The following is a 21,817-nucleotide window of genomic DNA, read 5'->3' as shown; positions in this document are numbered from 1 at the left end:
GAGATAAGACGAACCTCAAGGGTCCAATACCCATAGTCGGGGGAGGACAGGGGAGAAGCACAGAGGGAGAGAGAGGGAGGAGAGCCCGAAAAAAAAAAAAAAAAAAAAAAAAAAAAAAGGGGAGAGAGGGGGGATAAACCCCCTAGACTTGGGTCCATCCATCCTACACACCCATCCATTCACTTCCTGAAAATCCATATATACTAATTTGGAATATTTTTAACACCATATTTAAAATTCTTCGTTCATTGTATGCCCTGCTCTTTACAGAAAGCCTGCGCCTCACTGGTATTATTGAGTACCACCTGTGTACCATCCATTCTTATTATTAGCTTAGCCGGGTATATCATCCTCACATTGTAATCTGCTTTTAATAATTTAGAGCAAAAAGACATCTCTTTACGTTTTGCCACTGTCTCACTAGAAAAGTCCTGAAAAATCAAAACTTTAGCTTGCTCTATCATGAGAGGATAGACTTCCCTATATTGCCTAAGAAAATGTACCTTATCTTGGAATTTAAGGAACTTGACAATTATAGGTCTGGTAGAAAAATTATCTTTTCTCACTTGACGAGCTACACCTGTTCTGTGCACCCTTTCTATATGAATTGGTGTATCAATATTAATTCCAAGGCTCAGTGGGAGAGTGACCGTGACAAAATGCATCAGGTCCGTATAATTACTATCATCTGGAAGACCAATAATTCTCAAGTTATTGCGCCTAGATCGGTCTTTCAGCTCTTCCACCCTGCCTTGTAATTTGTCCAATCTCTTAATATACTCAAGGTTAGCAGGTTCAATTATGTTAATTTTGTCTTCAATGTCTGAGATTCTAGTTTCTACCTCCAAAAGCCTTGTAGAAAATTGTCTAACTTCAGATGTAAGACTGTTTATATCTTGCTTAATTTCCATTTTCATGTCATTCAACTGTGGAGTAATTGTCTTGGTAATCTGACAGAGTTCCTGCATATCAAAATGCGTCTCAGCTTGTGATTGTGATGTTTCTAATATCTGTTTCGCCATTTTTTTTTCTTTCTGCTTAACAGGCATATTAGGGGGAGAATTCTTGGCTGATAATATAAATTTATCCATATACTTGAGTTCCTATAAGCCCTGCTATGTGTCCACTGTCATCTATTGTGATCAAAAATTGTGTGTGTTAAATACGTGAATTAAGTGAACCTAAGTATGGTCCCCAAAAAGATGGGACAAAAAATTAACAAAAGATCTCAAAAAGTGATAAGATCAACAGCAACAACAAAAAAAAGTGCAACGTGAAGAAAGAACAGTGCCACGTGATAGTGATTATGTGAAATGGGCTCTGAAGAGCTCTACATGGAGTGAGGCGAGGGAGAAAGAGGAGGAAAAAAAGCAGAAAGAAAAAAGGAAGTTTAGGAGCGGCCTAAATAGCAGTAATTTGTAGAAGGCAAATTCTATGTAGAAATTCAAGTGGATTTTTAAATTAGAGAACAGTTAAGCATGCCCCTTGAATTATTTGAGAGCCTAGAAATTCTAACAGTTATATTATCTGGCCAGTGCAAATGCCAGATTCTCTGTCTATGTTGATCCTTATTCCTCTTAATTAATACTTATAATCAGTATAATTCTGATATGTAGAAATGTTTGGAATAACTTTGATCGTTTAAATTCACTCCAAGATTTAGGGAGAACAAGATAATAACAATCAATAACTACTTATGGATATATACACTCATATCTTAATTCTTCTCACTAGTATTCTGTATCAGTATTACAAAGCCATAGAGAGAGATGCCAAAGCTAGAGAGACACAGAGAGATCCCCAGCAGGTATCCAGAAAAAAGCAGACAATACCCTTTTGGACAGTGCTAGACAAGAAAGAATATACGGCAACAATATTGACATCAGATTTGAATAATACAATGCTGTAGCAACCACTTAGCTCCCTAGATATAGGGTACTTATATTGGCAAATGAAACAATATACCAGATCAAGTTTTTGAATGGCCCAGTGTCTATATATGAGTGTTTCTGGCAAATGTTTGTAGGAGAGAGGAAAAAAAAAGGAACACAAAAAAAAACACTCTGGGTCTTTACTTATACCTATAAGGGGTGTAAAAGAAAATGAAGGCAGGTGAGACGCCAATACTATACTTTATCTTGAAGCCGTCTTCAGCGTCTCAGACTCCTCTATTATTACCGTCTGATAGAGGGTCCCGTCTTGGAAAGTTCCCTTCCTCCTGTACTCGAAATGGACAGAGCTGGATTCCCACCTCGAGGCAAACTTAATCCAGGTGAGCAAAACAAGGAAAAACTTCTGATGCCACTCCACACCAGGCCGCAGTGATGCCGTGTACTCCGCTGATATCCGTCAGGGCGCCTCTGTACGTGGCCCACGTGCAATGGGCTTCCCGGGTTGCAGCTTCCGCCTCCGGGTCATCCCTTGTCCGTCGAGCGACGAGTAACTCCGCAGCCGCGCCTGCCCTTGTTCCCGGAACCCACAATGAGCACACCGCTCCGCCTGAGGCTTAGTCAGTTGCAGGCGTGATCACCACCAGGAGTCAATAGAGCTGTAAGCCAGCAGAGATATGCTCACCAGGGAGCACTCAAGAATTCAGTATCTCGCTGCAATACAGGTATGCTTTTGTTCCTTACCCAAGGAGCTCACCAGGGAGCAGCCAGGTACTTGAGCGATGAGATAAGACCATGTCCTATACGTTTTTCTTATTTTTAGAGATTGTGTTTTAGAGTGACCAAGCTTTTTACCTTCCTTCTTAGAGAAGTCATGTTTAGGCAGGAAGCAGCAGTTCTTTACACTCCTATGCCACTGAACATTCAGCCTGAAACAAAAGGAAGCAGCGGTGCAGCTACAGTAGAAGCCGTCTTTCTGCAGCCTTTGCGCTCGCTCTTTGAATGTGTGTAGGAAACACCTTCCTTGGTGTTTTATGAACTGTTCGTTGTAACACTTCCAACGAATTAGTTACATTGTATCATAAGATTTCTTTAGAAGAGTTTGTAACCAATTGCTTCAGCCACGAAGCCAGAAGATGCCTAGTATAGACTTCCCCTCCAGGGACCAAATGATCCTAATCCCAGACCAGTGTCAGCCTTGGTCAAGGGGCGCGTGGAGGTGAGGGTTGTTGGTTAGAACACAGACCAGCAGCACAGCATGCAGCACCTTGCTTGCTCCTCCCCTCAGCCGGAAGTCCTTCAAGAAGCCAACCTATTTTTGATTCACAACATGGTGTGTTCTGTTTCTAAGTACAGTAAAGCTATTACAATGCACACTGATGCATGTGTTAGCTATTTAGCGGAGTGACTGTCCACTGTCCAGGAAAACATGGGGGATGTGTCATTGACAAGGGCAATCCTTACATCCTGCAGCCTGTCATTACATACATTTTTACAGCTCTAGCTGTAGTACAGAACACTTAGAACATTGGTAGTTAGAGTACAACTACAATACATAATACATTACAAACAAGTAAATTCAACACGCACAACAGCAAATTGAAATTAAATTGGCTGGACAGTTATTACCACAACACATTGTCCATGTTTTCTTGGCCAGTCAGTCTATCTGTGGTATGAGTAACATATGAAGAAGTGTACAACTACATGGATGGAGAAACTTGCAAAGTGCGTACTGTGCAGCACTGATTTGTGTTTCTAATTGCACAATAAGGTAGTACTTAGTACAACGCACACTGCTTCATGTGTTAGTCATTTAGCTGAGTGACTACTATCCATGAAAACATGAGGGATGTGGCATTAACAAGGTAAATCCTGCAACCTGTTTTTAACATCCATGCATCAACTAATAGCAGCAGCACTGCAGCATAGTACAGTAAGAGTACATTATTCAAGATTAAAACGGAGATTACAATAGAAAAACATTGGAATTTGGAAGCTGGCCTGCCCTGGTTATGGCATTGGCCATTGATACAGCCAGAATACAGTCAGTGCACAAAGTGCATGTGCATTTTCACACAGGAGAGAAATGTGAATCACTAAGTATTTGAGCTGACATCATCGTAGTTTTTTTTTTTTTTTTGTCATAGTGAGTGACATGTTAAGTACAACTATAGAGCTTGTATAAGCAGGGCCCATGAAGGAATTCTAATGATTTTTTTTGTAATATTACATATATTACTAAATTATTTACTAACAAGAGAAGAACATAAATAAAATATATTATAACATTTAAAAATTGCATGTTTTTTAGACTTTAGATAGGTTAGGTGGTTTTTGGATACAAAAACCAACATCTGACTAGGACAGTACAGCTACAGTAGTACTGTAGTACCATTTTTTTATTTCATGCATTACTAGTTTTTTTAGTAGGTTAGGTTTTTTGCTAAAATAAACATATGTACCATTTCTGGCTTCAAGCATGAATGTTGACAGGTCGCCACATTTCCTCCTGTGCTAAACACCCTCTCTGATGGTGAACTAGTTGCAGGAACACAAAGATATTTTGTGCTAGCTTGCTCAATTTTGGAAAGTTAATCTGATGTAGTTTCCACCATTGCAGAGGATTTTTCTCACTATCAATGGAGGGAGAAAGCAGGTAGCTTTTCAGCTCTGATGCTATGGCTTCTTCAAGTTGCAGAGATGGCGCAGCGGACTCAGTCTTGAAAAAACTTCCTAAAGACTTTCTTGATTTCTTTGCAGGAGGAGAACCATCTGCAGCTATGCATGCTCGCTCAGTGGAACGGGGATTATACAGATCTATCTCCGAGAATAGTTCTGGATCAATCAACAATGGACTCCCTACCGTGGTGGCTGTCGCAAGAACATTTGTCCCATGGGACTTGTTTTCAGAGACCCTCTTAGGTAATTCTGTCCACGGATGCCAGCCTGTTGGTTTGGGGAGCAGTCTGGGAATTGTTGAAGGCGCAGTGGCTTTGGTCTCAGGAGGAATCTGCTCTCCCCATAAACATTCTGGAGTTGAGAGCGATCTTTAATGCCTTGATGGCTTGGCCTTGGTAGGCCCTTGCCTGGTTTATCAGGTTCCAGACGGACAACATAACCTCAGTGGCCTACATCAACCACCAAGGGGGAACTCTGAGTTCCTTAGCCATGGAGGAGGTGGCACAGATCATCCAGTGGGCAGAGACTCACAATTGCTGTCTATCGGCCATCCACATTCCAGGAGTGGATGGTTGGAAAGCAGATTTTCTGAGCAGACAGACTTTCCATCCCGGGGAGTGGGGATTCCATCCGGAAGTGTTCTACAGGTTAACAACCAAATGGGTGTTGCTAGAATTGGATCTGATGACGTCTCATCAGAATGTCAAGCTCCCAAAGTACGGTTCGAGGTCAAGAGATCCTCAAGCCTTTCTGATAGATGCTCTGGCAGTTCCTTGGAACTTCAGATTGGCATATCTCTTTCCTCCGTTTGCTCTCCTTCCGCAAGTCATCTCTCAGATCAAGCAGGAGAGAGCATCACTGATTCTAATTGCTCCTGCGTGGCCTCACAGGATCTGGTATTCAGATCTAGCGTAGATTTCGTTTCTACCTCTGTGGAGATTACCGCTGAGGAAGCACCTTCTGCTTCAGGGGACCTTCCTTCATCCAAATTTTGTTTCTCTGAAGCGGACTGCTTGGAGATTGAACGCTTGATTTCTCTTGTAAGGTGTATCCAGTCCACGGGTTCATCCATTACTTGTGGGATATTCTCCTTCCCAACAGGAAGTTGCAAGAGGACACCCACAGCAGAGCTGTCTATATAGCTCCTCCCCTAACCCCCACCTCCAGTCATTCTCTTGCAACTCTCGACAAGATAGGAAGCATCAAGAGATATGTGGTGACTTAGGGTAGTTTTACCTTCAATCAAGAGTTTATTTTTAAACGGTACCTGCGTTGTACTGTTTTACTCTCAGGCAGAAATTAGATGAAGAATTCTGCCTGGAGGTTGATGATCTTAGCGGTCTGTAACTAAGGTCCATTGCTGTTCTCACACATAACTGAAGAGTATGGGAAAAACTTCAGTTGGGGGAACGGTCTGCAGATTACCTGCTTTCAGGTATGTTCAGTATATTGATTTCTAGAGAGATGAAATAATTTCTAGAAAATGCTGATAGAGCCTTGTGTATTGGAGGTAAGCCTGATGCAGTGATTTAACAGCGACTGGGATCATGCTTACAAAACAGGATAATACTTATGTTAATACTCATATTACTTAGTGACAAAACGTTTGCATGTATACATAAATAGGACGTTTTTTCTCTCAGGGAGATAAGTCTTTATTTGGGGCCTAGTTTCCACATGGCTAGTCAGATACTCCTAGGAGTATTTTCTTAAGGCCCCTCTGACATCCAGTACATGGTGGGAGGGGCCTATTTTCTCGCTCTAGATGCGCAGTTTTAATTCAGACTGAGACATCCAGCTTCCCTAGAGGAGTCCTCTGGCATCTGAGGACCATTATAGAGGGTTTATTTCTTCCCTAAATCGTATTTGAGGGCAGGTAGGATCCTCAGCAGAGCTGTGGCAAGGTGTTTCACTGTTTTTTACCGGTGGTTAACGTTTTTTAAATCCGGTTTGGGGGCTAAGGGGTTAATCATCCATTTGCAAGTGGGTGCAATGTTGCTTTAGTCCTTTACACCCACTGTAAAAATTTCGAAGAATTTACTACATTTTAACACTGTTTTGCAGTTTAAGTGCTAGTTTTTTTCTCTTAAAGGCACAGTAACGTTTTTATTTAATTGCTGTTTCACATTTATTAGTGTTTTCCAAGCTTGCTTGTCTCATTACTAGTCTGTTAAACATGTCTGACATAGAGGAAACTCCTTCATTATGTTTAGAAGCCATTGTGGAACCCCCTCTTAGAATGTGTACCAAATGTACTGAAATTTCTATAAACTATAAAGACCATATTATGGCACTTAAAGATTTATCTCCAGAGGAGTGTCTGACTGAAAAGAGGGAGATTATGCCATCTAGCTCTCCCCATGTGTCAGAACCCATAACTCCCGCTCAAGTGACGCCAAGTACATCTAGCGCGTCTAATTCTTTTACCTTACAGTACATGGCGGCAGTTATGACTAATTCCCTCACAGAGGTATTGTCCAAGCTGCCAGGGTTACAAGGAAAGCGAGACAGCTCTGGGGCTAGAACAAATACAGAGCTTTCTGACGCTTTAATACCTGTGTCCGATATACCCTCACAATATTCAGAAGCCGAAGCAGGAGAGCTTCTATCTGTGGGTGACATTTCAGATTCAGGTAAGGCGTTACTTCAGTCTGACTCTGAAATGACAGCGTTTAAATTTAAGCTTGAACACCTCTGCTTGTTGCTCAGGGAGGTTTTAGCGACTCTGGATGACTGTGACCCCATTGTAGTCCCAGAGAAATTGTGTAAAATGGACTAATACTTTGCAGTGCCTGTTTACACTGATGGTTTTTCCAGTCCCTAAGAGGTTTTCGGAAATTACTAAGGAATGGGATAGACCAGGTGTGCTGTTCTCTCCCCCTCCTGCTTTCAAAAAGATGTTTCCCATAGATGCCGCAATACGTGACTCGTGGCAGACGGTCCCTAAGGTGGAGGGAGCAGTTTCTACCCTAGCTAAGCGTACAACTATCCCCGTCGAGGACAGTTGTGCTTTCCTAGATCCTATGGATAAAAAATTAGAGGGTCTCCTTAAGAAAATCTTTATACAGCAAGGTTTTATTCTCCAGCCTCTTGCATGCATTTCCCCAGTCACTGCTGCAGCGGCTTTCTGGTTCGAGTCTCTTGAGGAGGCTCTACAGGTGGAGACCCCGTTGGATGATATTTTAGACAGGATTAAAGCTCTTAAGTTAGCTAATTCCTTTATTTCTGACGCCGTTTGCCATTTAACCAAGCTAACGGCTAAGAATTCAGGTTTTGCCATTCTGGCGCGTAGGGCGCTATGGCTTAAGTCCTGGTCAGCAGACGTTACTTCAAAGTCTAAGCTTCTCAACATCCCCTTCAAAGGGCAGACCCTATTCGGGCCTGGACTGAAGGAGATCATTTCTGATATTACTGGAGGAAAAGGTCACGCCCTTCCTCAGGATAGGTCCAATAAATTAAGGACCAAACAGAATAATTTTCGTTCCTTTCGAAACTTCAAGAGTGGCGCAGCTTCAGCTTCCTCTAATGCAAAGCAAGAGGGAAATTTTCGCCCAGTCCAAACCAGTCTGGAGACCTAACCAGGCTTGGAACAAGGGAAAGCAGGCCAAAAAACCTGCTGCTGCCTCTAAACTATCTGCAAACCAGATAAAGAGAGAGGCATTCTTACGTTGCGTTAAAGACTTACTGGTTATGGGAGTTTCCACCCAGTTCCAAGGGAGGAACAGGGGCAGGGTTTCTATTCAAACCTGTTTATAATTCTGAAAAAAGAGGGAATGTTCAGACCAATCTTGGATCTCAAGATTCTAAACAAATTTCTCAGGGTCCCATCTTTCAAGATGGAGACAATCCGAACCATCCTCCCTATGATCCAGGAGGGTCAATATACGACTACCGTGGACTTAAAGGATGCTTATCTCCACATTCCGATCCACAAAGATCATCATCAGTTTCTTAGGTTTGCCTTCCTAGACAGGCATTACCAGTTTGTGGCTCTTCCCTTCGGATTAGCCACAGCGCCAAGAATCTTTACGAAGGTTCTAGGGTCCCTACTGGCGGTTCTAAGGCCGCGGGGCATATCGGTGGCTCCTTACCTAGACGACATCCTGAACCAGGCGTCGACTTTTCAAATCGCCAAGTCCCGTACGGACATTGTTCTGGCCTTTCTAAGGTCTCACGGGTGGAAGGTGAACAGAGTTCTCTCTCCCCCCTCACAAGAGTTTCCTTCCTAGGAACTCTGATAGATTCAGTAGAAATGAAGATTTATCTGACAGAGGTTAGGATATCAAAGCTTCTAACTTCCTGCCGTGTTCTTCATTGCACTTCTCGGCCGTCAGTGGCTCAGTGTATGGAAATGATCGGCCTAATGGTAGCGGCAGTGGACATAGTTCCGTTTGCCCGCCTTCATCTCAGACCACTGCAACTTTGCATGCTCAATCAGTGGGATGGGAACTACACAGATTTGTCTCCTCAGTTAAATCTGGATAAAGAGACCAGGGATTCTCTTCTCTGGTGGTTATCTTGGGTCCATCTGTCCAGGGGAATGAGTTTCCGCAGGCCAGAGTGGACTATAGTGACGACAGATGCTAGCCTTCTGGGCTGGGGCGTAGTCTGGAACTCCCTGAAGGCTCAGGGTTCGTGGACTCAGGAGGAAGCCCTCCTTCCGATAAACATTCTGGAACTAAGAGCGATATTCAATGCTCTCTAGGCTTGGCCTCAACTAGCTACGGCCAGGTTCATCAGATTTCAGTCGGACAATATTGCGACTGTAGCCTATATCAACCATCAGGGGGGAACAAGGAGTCCCCTGGCAATGATGGAGGTTTCCAAGATAATTCTTTGGGCAGAGGTTCACTCTTGCCATCTCTCAGCTATCCATATCCCAGGAGTAGAGAACTGGGAGGCGGATTTTCTAAGTCAGCAGACTTTTCATCCGGGGGAGTGGGAGCTCCATCCGCAGGTATTTGCCCAGCTGATTCAACTATGGGGCAAACCAGAACTGGATTTGATGGCGTCTTGTCAGAACGCCAAACTTCCTTGTTACGGGTCCAGGTCCAGGGATCCCCAGGCAGCGCTGATAGATGCTCTAGCAGTGCCCTGGTCCTTCAGCCTGGCTTATGTGTTTCCACCATTTCCCCCCTCCCTCGTCCTTTCCACCATGGACTCTGCCGCTGAGGCAGGACCTTCTACTCCAAGGTCCTTTCAAACATCCAAATCTAATTTCTCTACGTCTGACTGCTTGCAGATTGAACGCTATGATTTTATCAAAACGTGGTTTGTCCGAGTCAGTCATTGATACCTTGATTCAGGCTCGTAGGCCTGTCACTAGGAAAAGCTATCATAAGATATGGGGTAAATATCTTCATTGGTGTGAATCCAAGGGTTACTCATGGAGTAAGGTCAGGATTCCTAGGATATTGTCTTTTCTCCAAGAAGGATTGTAAAAAGGATTATCGGCTAGTTCCTTAAAGGGACAGATTTCTGCTCTGTCTATTCTTTTGCACAAGCGTCTAGCAGATGTTCCAGACGTTCAGGCTTTAGTTAGAATCAAGCCTGTGTTTAAACCTGTTGCTCCGCCATGGAGTTTAAATTTAGTTCTTAAAGTTCTTCAAGGGGTTCCGTTTGAACCTTTTGCATTCCATAGATATCAAGCTTTTATCTTGGAAAGTTTTGTTCTTAGTAGCTATCTCTTCGGCTCGAAGGGTTTCAGAATTATCAGCCTTACAGTCTGATTCCCCTTATCTGGTCTTCCATGCAGATAAGGTAGTTTTGCGTACCAAACCTGGGTTTCTTCCTAAGGTGGTTTCTAATAAGAATATCAATCAGGAGATTGTTGTTCCTTCACTGTGTCAGTACCCTCAAATGGCAGATTTCTGTGTTATCAATTCTGCTGCGCAAGCGTCTGGCAGACATGCCGGATGTTCAATCATTTTGTCAGGCCCTGGTCAGAATCAGGCCTTTATTTAAATCGGTTGCTCCCCCTTGGAGCCTCAATGTTGTTCTTAAAGTTTTACAGCATCTTGTTCTTAAAGTTTGAGCCTATGCATTTCTTAGATATTATGTTATTATCTTGGAAAGTTTTGTTTCTTACTGCTATTTCTTCTGCTCGGAGGGCTTCTAAACTCTCAGCATTGCAGTGTGATTCTCCTTATCTCATATTTCATGCAGATAAGGGATGAAAAAATACAAATAATAAGGTAGCACAGTTATCTGAATATTTTGTTTAATGTGCTGCAATAACTCGCGCACCTCTCCCAGCCCCAATGTCTGTCAACCACAAAGTCACATTTCCCTCGCACATAAATATGCTGCTCATTTCTAGGACTAGGCAATAAGATTAATATATAGCCTACCTTGGTTCTGGGGACGGATCCTGACAAAGCACCTGAACTTTCTGCGAGTCCTCACTCCTCTTGTCTCCACTTGAAAGACGCAGCTTCACAACGAACACAGCTCCTTAGACATCAACCCAGTCTTCACTGTAAAAGCCTGTGTTCTTACACATCAACCCAATCTTCACTGTAAAAGCCTGTGTGCTGTAGCGATCACTTTATTGCACACAGGCTTTTAGTGAGAGGATAGGGCAGATGTGCAAAACAATACATTTACACCACTGCCTGTTGCAGCGCCAGCCACTTATTGTGCTTAGGTTCAGTGCTGCCTGCCTCTGGCCCTGTGTGCATTGGTGTCTGCCGCAAAACTCCTGGCTCTTCAAAATGTGGGCCCTTCTCCAATCTCTCCCAGAGTCACTCAGTCCACCTCCACATGAGGCCTTTATGAGAGCAGCCTGCATTGAAAATGATTTCCATTGGCTAAAACTTAAAATGTGACTTTGTGGTTGACAGACATTGGGGCGGGCACTCCATTATACCACACCGGCGGTGTTGCAATGGAGAGAGGCTGAGCTGATGGCTGCTTCTCTCAATGAATTTAAATGTAATTTTTTTTTTTTTTTTTATTGAAATAGAAACAGATTTTTTTTTTTTATGACAGTGGTGAGGCAGTGTGTATGTATGTATGTATGTATGTATATATGGCACCGAAATGAAAATTCTGTACCGAAACAGAATCCCAGGATGCCCTTGGCCAAAAAACGAAAATGACTTTAACAAACTTGTTAAAATAGTTTTTTCTATAATTTTATTAAACATATAACTTTTTTTAATGAATCTGAAATGAAAAATTACAAGCCAATAACACTCCAAAATTGGACAGAAAATATCTTAAAACAATATTACATAGCAATATATTTATTCTTCATTCTGTTCTTTGTAACAGAATCAGATTGAAGATCAAAAAACTATTATTATATGCAAAACACTAAGTCATGTAATAAACCGATCGTGCCTTTTTTGGCCCAAACATTTTCTTGGCTGAAATTTGGTGCATCACTAATATATACAGTATATACATATAAAGGCATCTATGGATCCGTGGCAAATGGTGTTGACTGACAAATGCTTACAAAAGTATTCCCGAGCCCACGTCAGGATATCCATTACAGACTCATTACATTTTGAGACAGTGACGTCTGAGGGATCGGAGATCACCCGCATTCAGTAGTGGTTTCGGCCTTGCCCTTTAATCAGAGATTTGACCGGATTCCTTGAATCTTTTAATTATATTGTGCAGTGTAGAAGGTGAAATGCCCAAAATCCTTCTGATTTGTCTTTGAGGAATGTTATTCTTCTCAAACTGTTGGATAATTTGCTAACGCATCTGTTGGCAGACTGGCGAGTTTCGATTTATCCTTGCTGTTTTTTTGGAGGCTCCTTTATATACTATGATTACATAATTGCCTCACCTGTTTCACATCACCTTCTTATTTAAACTTGTTACATCGCTATTAGACTTTAATTGCCCCTGTTCCAACTTTTTGGAATGTGTAGCAGCTATCAGATTTGAAATGAGTGTATATTTAAAAAAAATACATTATTGAATGTTTTACTTTGTGAATGTAATGTGGTTAGGGCTTTAACATTTTACCTTAATGCTACTAAGGATTTTTGACAGTCTCAGTGTGTTCGTTCTTTTCACTGGTAAGGGTCAGAAGTATACTGCTAATTCCTTGTCTTCTTGGTTAAGGAATCTTATTCGGATGGCTTACAGGTCTTCAGCCTCCGGCATGTATTACTGCTCACTCCACCTATTATTTGGTTTCTACTTCCTGGGCCTTTAGGGATGAGGCTTCGGAAGAACAGATTTGCAAGGCTGCTACCTTGTCTTCCCTTCATACATTCACCAAATTCTACAGTTTGGATATTTTTGTCTTTGCAGAGGCATCCTTTGGCAGGACAGTCCTTCAGGCGGTGATGTCTAGCACTAAGTAACTGCCTTGTCTTTTTTGGTCCCACCGTTGTTTTTTTTTTGTTTTTTTTTAAATCATGGACTCCACAGCTTGGTTATAGATTCCCATTTGTAAGATTAGGATTTTTGTGGACTCTATCTACCATTTGAAAGAAAGCAATGTTTTATTATTACTAAAAGTTCAGCTTTATTCCAACATGATTAAAAACATGCAAAATATGTAAAAAGTGGTCAGCACAATTGTGCAAAATACAAGTAAAAGAACAGGTGCAAAAAACAGCAAACGTTTCGTGCTTCACGCACTTGATCACTGCTAATTGATGCACCTGTTCTGTTCTCCTTTTATTCTCACCGATCTTCAAGTAACATTACATGTGTATAAACTTGTAAATTGCTTGTCATAGTAAGGGAGCCTATGACAAGAAACCTTTGTTACATATACATAAAATTTACGTGAAAATACATGCAAATTCTTATAGATGATAAAATTAAATACAACTTAGAAACATGATGTATATAACCTTATGAATACTCCTGATATGAGGACATAAAGAAAAAGACATGTATATTTTCTTGGGTAAACAAAATAAATGCTTCTCATTATATACTTAAGATTGAAAAATGACTTTAATATGAGCAAATGATAGGTTTCAAATGAGCCTATGACAAGAAACATACATTTAAATTATAAAATCCTTATTGATCTAATTAAGCATTTTAAGTGTGTCTATGGGAAATATAATTATACCGTGTTCTAGTCTCATCTACACGCAATAGTTAATTATATTCATAAGGTGAAGAAATTTATTTTCCAAAAATGAGCCTCTGACAAGAGACATGTACATGAAGTTATCCCAATTCTAAAAGTTCTTGTTTAAGCATATTGAGAAAGAAACCCTTAGTAAAGTGTTTATTATTTGGCGAACAGATCTAAATCTTTTCTCATGTTCAGCCCATGTGGATGGGTAGTCTGTAGATTAAACATCCACATGACTTCCCTTTTGTCGAGCAACATCTCTGTCCCCCCCTCGTCTCCAAACGGGTAATAAAATCAATTCCCTGTATAGTCAGAGCTGTTGAATCTGCATTATGTAACATTTTAAAATGTCTTGATACCGGTGTATCTGAATGCTCATCCTCTATATAGTGTATAATGAAGAAACATCTGCTGAAATAAACCTATATGAGGGTTTCCATTTTACATTTTGGATTTTATTCAGAAGGGCAGTGGTGGGTAAGTCTTTGACTCATTTTTACAGCCTTTGGTTAATTAGTTCTGACATAGGCTCATTCAGAGAATCTATGCCCGCTATGATAGGTCTACCCTGCGGATCTCTAAACGAGGTAAGACATTGGGTAATTTTCTTTCTCCCTCAGATGTAAAATCTAAAAAACCATCAACCTGGTTAAAACAAAGAAAAGGTTTCTTTAAGTGTAGGCGCCCAATTTGTACCACCTGTGAATATGTTAAAGAAGGTGAAGATTTTAAATCTACTGTCACCAATAAAACATATAAGATATACCACTATATCAATTGTTCAACTACTCATGTGGTCTACCTTCTTACATGTAAGATTTGTCAACAACAGTATATAGGGAAAACCAAAAGACCACTAAAAGAGAGATTTTTGGAGCACCTACGCTCTATAGAGGATGAGCATTCAGATACACCGGTATCAAGACATTTTAAAATGTTACATAATGCAGATTCAACAGCTCTGACTATACAGGGAATTGATTTTATTCCCCGTTGGAGACGAGGGGGTGACTGAGAGATGTCGCTCGACAAAAGGGAAGTCATGTGGATGTTTAATCTACAGACTACCCATCCACATGGGCTGAACATGAGAAGAGATTTTAGATCTGTTCGCCAAATAATAAACACTTTACTAAGGGTTTCTTTCTCAACATGCTTAAACAAGAAATTTTAGAATTGGGATAACTTCATGTACATGTCTCTTGTCAGAGGCTCATTTTTGAAACTTTTTTCCACCATATGAATATAATTAACTATTGAGTGTAGATGAGACTAAAACATTGTATAACTATTTTCTATACTTACTCTTAAAATGCTTAATTAGATTAATAAGGATTTTATAATTAAAAGGCATGTTAATTGTCATAGGCTAATTTGAAACTTATATCAATATTTGCTCATATTAAGGGTTTCTTTCTCAATATGCTTAAATAAGAAATTTTAGAATTGGGATATCTTCATATACATGTCTCTTGTCAGAGGCTCATTTTTGATATTTTTTTTTCTTCACCTTATGAATATAATTAACTATTGAGTGTAGATGAGACTAGAACACGGTATAATTATATTTCCCATAGACACTTACACTTAAAATGCTTAATGAGATCAATAAGGATTTTATAATTTAAAGGTATGTTTCTTGTCATAGGCTCATTTGAAACCTATATCATTATTTGCTCATATTAAAGTCATTTTTCAATCTTAAGTATATAATTAGAAGCATTTATTGTTTACCCAAGAAAATATACATATCTTTTTCTTTATGTCCTCATATCAGGAGTATGCATAAGGTTATATACATCATGTTTCTAAGTTGTATTTAATTATACATCTATAAGAATTTGCATGTATTTTCACATAAATTTTATATATATGTAACAAAGGTTTCTTGTCATAGGCTCCCTTACTATGACCAGCAATTTACAAGTTTATACACATGTAATGTTACTTTAAGATCTGTGAGAATAAAAGGAGAACAGAACAGGTGCATCAATTAGCAGTGATCAAGTGCGTGAAGCACGAAACGTTTGCTGTTTTTTGCACCTGTTCTTTTACTTGTATTTTGCACAATTGTGCTGACCACTTTTTACATATTTTGCATGTTTTTAATCATGTTGGAATAAAGCTTAACTTTTAACTTTTTTTCTGGGCTTGGAGCGCTGTTTTTTTTGTTCCCTCTCTGGATTTCCTGTGATCATGGGTTTGTGTGCAGACACACAGGGAACTTTGGCTGCCGTCTGGAATCTACTATAAAATATAGTTATCCCACTGTGGAGATTAACTTTATACCCTCTCTCTCTATTTTTGTGCCTAACTCACACCTTTTAAGAATCATTTAACTACCCCAAGGGCGCTCCATTGTGCAGGTTTGTTTGTTACTTTATTATTATTACTACCAGATACATTCATTTCTTTCTTGGTAGTGAGTCTACAAACCCACCATTTTTTTTCTGTTTGATTGCAGTTCCAGTTTTCACCTCTTATCTCACTTGCTTTTTCCTTTCCTTAGATATGAACTAATGGGAGGAGGGAAGGGGGGAAGTAGGAGGGATACTTGAATGTTCTGGTTGAGGTGTCTTTGCCTCGTCCTGGTGACCAGAAGTTTTATTTCCCATTTGTAAGACTAGAATTTTGTGGACTCAAACTACCAAGAAAGGAAATAATTTATCAGGTAAGAATACATTTTGTTTGGCTTTTAACAGCAACATCACCTTGTTTGCAGAGTTTAACTGGTTCTCACCCAGTTTTATTCCTTTTACACTGTTTTTTCTGTTAATGATCGTGTTTCAACCGACATATTTAAACAATTTAACTAAACGGGTGCTAATTTTAATCATACCTTTTTTGTAATATGCCACACCAATAGACTATCTAAAATTTTCTGGCTCCTAGATTTCAGCGTAGTTGTCTAGCACTGTCTTACCCTTTTATGAGAACCTGTATGTAATATATTTTTTTTTGTTTTTGCAGCTCTGTTTAACTTTTACATGGAAAGATGCTTTTGACAAAGGCTCACTTTTTGGAGGATCTACAAAGCTTGGTATGTATAATGTTTTTTTTTAAACTAGTTTGTAGCTACAAGTAACACAACAATGTCAAAACAAAATTTATGCTTACCTGATGATAAATTTATTTCTTTTGTGGTGTATCCAGTCCACGGATTCATCCATTACTTGTGGGATATTCTCCTTCCCAACAGGAAGCTGCAAGAGGATCATCCACAGCAGAGCTGTCTATATAGCTCCTCCCCTAACTGCCACCTCCAGTCATTCGACCGAAGACAAGCAAGAGAAAGGAGAAACTATAGGGTGCAGTGGTGACTGTAGTTTAAAAATAAAAAACACCTGCCTTAAAATGACAGGGCGGGCCGTGGACTAGATACACCACAAGAGAAATAAATTTATCATGTAAGCATAAATTTTGTTTTCTCTTGTAAGGTGTATTTAGTCCACGGATTCATCCATTACTTGTAGGATACCAATACCAAAGCTATAGGACACAGATGAAGGGAGGGACAAGGCAGGCGCTTAAACGGAAGGCACCACTGCCTGTAAGACCTTTCTCCCAAAAATAGCCTCCGAAGAAGCAAAAGTATAAAATTTGTGGAATTTAGAAAAAGTATGAAGCGAAGACCCAAGTCGCCGCCTTACAAATCTGTTCAACAGAAACCTCATTTTTAAAAGCCCATGTGGATGCCACCGCTCTAATGGAAGGAGCTGTAATTCTTTCAGGAGGCTGCTGGCCAGCAGTCTCATAAGCTAAGCGAATTATACTTCTTAACCAAAAGTAAAGAGAAGTTGCTGAAGCCTTTTGGCCTTTCCTCTGTCCAGAGTAGACAACAAACAATGCAGATGTTTGACGAAAATCTTTAGTAGCTTGTAAATTAAAACTTTAAAGCACGAACCAAGTCAAGATTGTGTAATAGATGTTCCTTTTTTGAAGAAGGATTAGGACACAGTGACGGAACAACAATCTCCTGATTGATATTCTTATTAGATACCACCTTAGGAAGAAACCCAGGTTTGGTACGCAAAACTACCTTATCTGCATGGAAGATCAGATAAGGGGAATCGCACTGCAAGGCAGATAACTCTGAAACTCTTCAAGCCGAAGAGATAGCTACCAAAAACAGATCTTTCCAAGAAAAAAGCTTGATATCTATGGAATGCAGAGGTTCAAACGGAACCCCTTGAAGAACTTTAAGAACTAAATTTAAACTCCATGGCGGAGCAACAGGTTTAAACACAGGCTTGATTCTAACGAACGTCTGGAACATCCGCCAGACTCTTGTGCAAAAGAATAGACAGAGCAGAAATCTGTCCCTTTAAGGAAGTAGCTGACAATCACTTCTCCAATCCTTCTTGGAGAAAGGATAATATCCTAGGAATCGTGACTTTACTCCATGAGTAACCCTTGGATTCACACCAATGAAGATATTTACACCATATCTTATGATAGATTTTCCTGGTGACAGGCTTTCGAGCCTGAATTAAGGTATCAATGACCGATTCGGAGAAACCACGTTTTGATAAAATCAAGCGTTCAATCTCCAAGCAGTGAGACGCAGTTAAATTAGATTTGGATGGTTGAAAGGACCCTGAAGTAGAAGGTCCTGCCTCAGCGGTAGAGTCCATGGTGGAAGGGATGACATGTCCACCTGATCTGCATACCAAGTCCTGCGTGGCCACGCAGGTGCTATCAAAATCACCGAAGCTCTCTCCTGCTTGATCTTGGCAATCAGACGAGGGAGCAGAGGAAACGGTGGAAACACATAAGCCAGGTTGAAGGACCAAGGCGCTGCTAGAGCATCTATCAGCGCTGCCTTGGGATCCCTGGACCTGGATCCGTAACAAGGAAGCTTGGCGTTCTGACGAGACGCCATGAGATCCAATTCTGGTTTGCCCCAAAGTTGAATCAACTGTGCAAACACCTCCGGATGGAGTTCCCATTCCCCCGGATGAAAAGTCTGTCGACTTAGAAAATCCGCCTCCCAGTTCTCTACTCCTGGGATATGGATAGCTGATATATGGCAAGAGTGAACCTCTGCCCATAGAATTATTTTTGAAACCTCCAACATTGCTATGGAACTCCTTGTTCCCCCCCTGATGGTTGATGTAGGCTACAGTTGTGTTGTTGTCCGACTGAAATCTGATGAACCTGACCGCAGCTAGCTGAGGCCAAGCCTGAAGAGCATTGAATATCGCTCTTAGTTCCAGAATGTTTATCGGAAGGAATGTCTGCTCCTGAGTCCGCAAGCCCTGAGCCTTCAGGGAGTTCCAGACTGCACCCCAGCCCAGAAGGCTGGCATCTGTCGTTACTATTGTCCAATCTGGCCTGCGGAAGGTCATACCCTTGGACAGATGGACCTGAGATAACCACCAGAGAAGAGAATCCCTGGTCTCTTGATCCAGATTTAGTAGAGGGGACAAATCTGTGTAATCCCCATTCCACTGACTGAGCATGCAGAGTTGCAGCAGTCTGAGATGTAGGCGGGCGAACGGCACTATGTCCATTGCTGCTACCATTAAGCCGATTACTTCCATACACTGAGCCACTGAAGGGCGAGAAGTAGAATAAAGAACACGGCAGGAGTTTAGAAGTTTTGACAACCTGGGCTCTGTCAGGTAAATCATCATTTCTACAGAATCTATCAGAGTTCCTAGGAAGGAAACTCTTGTGAGAGGGGATAGAGAACTTTTTTCTTCGTTCACTTTCCACCCATGCGACCTCAGAAATGCCAGAACAATGTCTGTATGGGACCTGGAGATTTTGAAAATTCAACGCCTGTATTAGAATGTTGTCTAGGTAAGGGGCTACTGCTATACCCCGCAGCCTTAGGACCGCTAGGAGTGACCCCAGAACCTTCGTAAAGATTCTTGGTACCGTAGCTAACCCAAAGGGAAGAGCCACAAACTGGTAATGTCTGTCTAGGAAGGCGAACCTGAGAAACCGATGATGATCTCTGTGTATCGGAATGTGCAGATAAGCATCCTTTAAGTCCACGGTAGTCATGTATTGACCCTCCTGGATCATAGGTAGGATGGTTCGAATAGTCTCCATCTTGAAGGATGGGACCCTGAGAAATTTGTTTAGGATCTTGAGATCTAAGATTGGTCTGAAGGTTCCCTCTTTCTTGGGAACCACAAACAGATTTTAATAGAAGCCTTGCCCCTGTTCCTCCTTTGGAACTGGGTGGATCACTCCCATAACTAGGAGGTCTTGAACACAATGTAAGAATGCCTCTCTCTTTATCTGGTCTGCAGATAATTGTGAGAGGTGAAATCTTCCTTTTGGGGAAGAAGCTTTGAAGTCCAGAAGATATCCCTGGGACACAATTTCCAACGCCCAGGGATCCTGGACATCTCTTGCCCAAGCCTGGGCGAAGAGAGAAAGTCTGCCCCCTACTAGATCCGTTACCGGATCGGGGGCTGATCTTTCATGCTGTCTTAGAGGCAGCAGCAGGTTTTTTGGCCTGCTTTCCTTTGTTCCAAGCCTGGTTAGGTCTCCAGACCGGCTTGGACTGGGCAAAATTTCCCTCTTGTTTTGTATTAGAGGAAGTTGAAGCTGCGCCACTCTTGAAGTTTCGAAAGGCACTAAAATTAGGCTGTTTGGTCCTTAATTTGTTGGACCTATTCTGAGAAAGGGCGTGACCTTTTTCTCCAGTAATATCAGAAATGAACTCCTTCAGTCCAGGCCCGAATAGGGTCTGCCCTTTGAAGGGAAGGTTGAGAAGCTTAGTCTTTGAAGTAACGTCAGCTGACCATGATTTAAGCCATAGCGCCCTACGCGCCTGAATAGCAAAACCTGAGTTCTTAGCCGTTAGTTTGGTTAAATGAACAACGGCGTCAGAAACAAATGAATTGGCTAGCTTAAGGGCTTTAAGCTTGTCAAGGATATCATCCAATGGGGTTTCTACCTGTAGAGCCTCTTCTAAAGACTCAAACCAGAAGACCGCAGCAGCAGTGACAGGGGCAATGCATGCAAGGGGCTGGAGAATAAAACCTTGTTGAATAAAATTTTTCTTAAGGTAACCCTCTAATGTTTTGTCCATTGGGTCTAGAAAAGCACAACTGTCCTCGACAGGGATAGTGGTAAGCTTCGCTAGAGTAGAGACTGCTCCCTCCACCTTAGGGACCGTTTGCCACAAGTCCCGTGTAGCGGCATCTATAGGAAACATCTTTTTAAAAACAGGAGGGGGAGAGAACGGTACACCTGGTCTATCCAATTCCTTAGTAATAATTTCTGAAAACCTCTTAGGTATTGGAAAAACATCAGGGTAAACAGGCACTGCGTAGTATTTATCCAATTTACACAATTTCTCTGGGACTACAATGGCGTCCGTCATCCAGAGTTGCTAAAACCTCCCTGAGAAACATGCAGAGGTGTTCAAGCTTAAATTTTTTTTTTTTTTAAATCAAAGATTTTTATTGAGGTTTTATATATATATTACAATATGTCATATTATATGTTTCTTCACATACATAACAATTGCAGGGTTACACATCCATAGAAAAAACAAACAAAATAAAATCAATCTAAGCAAGAACAACTGACTTTCTACTTAAACATATGGTAATGAAACCCCAATTTTTTATTTTTTTTGACTTTGTATAACTCCCAACTTTTCTATAGGTCACTTCTGGGCCTATACCTAATAACTTATATCACTGCAGGGAATTAGGGTGATATATAACCACTCATATATGACAATTGCAGGTTTAAACATCTATAAAACAAAACAAAACAAAATCAGTCTAAGCAATAACAACTGACTTTCTACTTAAACATATGGCAATGAAACCTCATTTTTTATTTTTTTTAGACTTTGTATAACTCCCAACTTTTCTATAGGTCACTTCTGAGCCTATACCTAATAGCTTGTATAACTGCAGGGAGCTAGAGTGATATATAGCCACTTACATCCTATAGTATGATAGACTAAATGTAATATAAGTATGTATTTATTATTTAATATAGGGATAATGACTTATATATAATATGACCTTCTAGATGCTACTGACATGAGAATATAGGAGAGAAGGTCTTGACTACTGATAATGCTGATATTGGAATAGGAAGATAATACTATTCTCATAACATAGAAGAATGACATACAATGACAAATGGAGATTAAGACTGTTGGAGAGAAGGAGTAAATGCATACAAGTTTAGGCTACCTAGTTTA

The 21,817-nt window shown here is 40.8% G+C and overlaps 1 protein-coding gene across 1 annotated transcript in view; it reads left to right on the top strand.

Moving 5' to 3' along the window:
• Positions 1–21,465, top strand: part of LOC128661550 (programmed cell death 6-interacting protein) — a 50,514-nt gene extending 29,049 nt beyond the window's left edge. Inside the window, exons 3-4 of the mRNA XM_053715793.1 lie at positions 16,603–16,672; positions 21,455–21,465. Of these exons, the coding sequence (XP_053571768.1) occupies positions 16,603–16,672; positions 21,455–21,465 (81 nt within the window). The remainder of the gene's footprint in view (positions 1–16,602; positions 16,673–21,454) is intronic.
• The last annotated feature ends 352 nt before the right edge of the window (positions 21,466–21,817 follow it).

The sequence above is a fragment of the Bombina bombina genome, chromosome 5 (genome assembly GCF_027579735.1).
Source record: "Bombina bombina isolate aBomBom1 chromosome 5, aBomBom1.pri, whole genome shotgun sequence".
Classification (NCBI taxonomy): Eukaryota; Metazoa; Chordata; class Amphibia; order Anura; family Bombinatoridae; genus Bombina; species Bombina bombina.
This window is presented reverse-complemented; position numbering and strand designations above follow the sequence as displayed.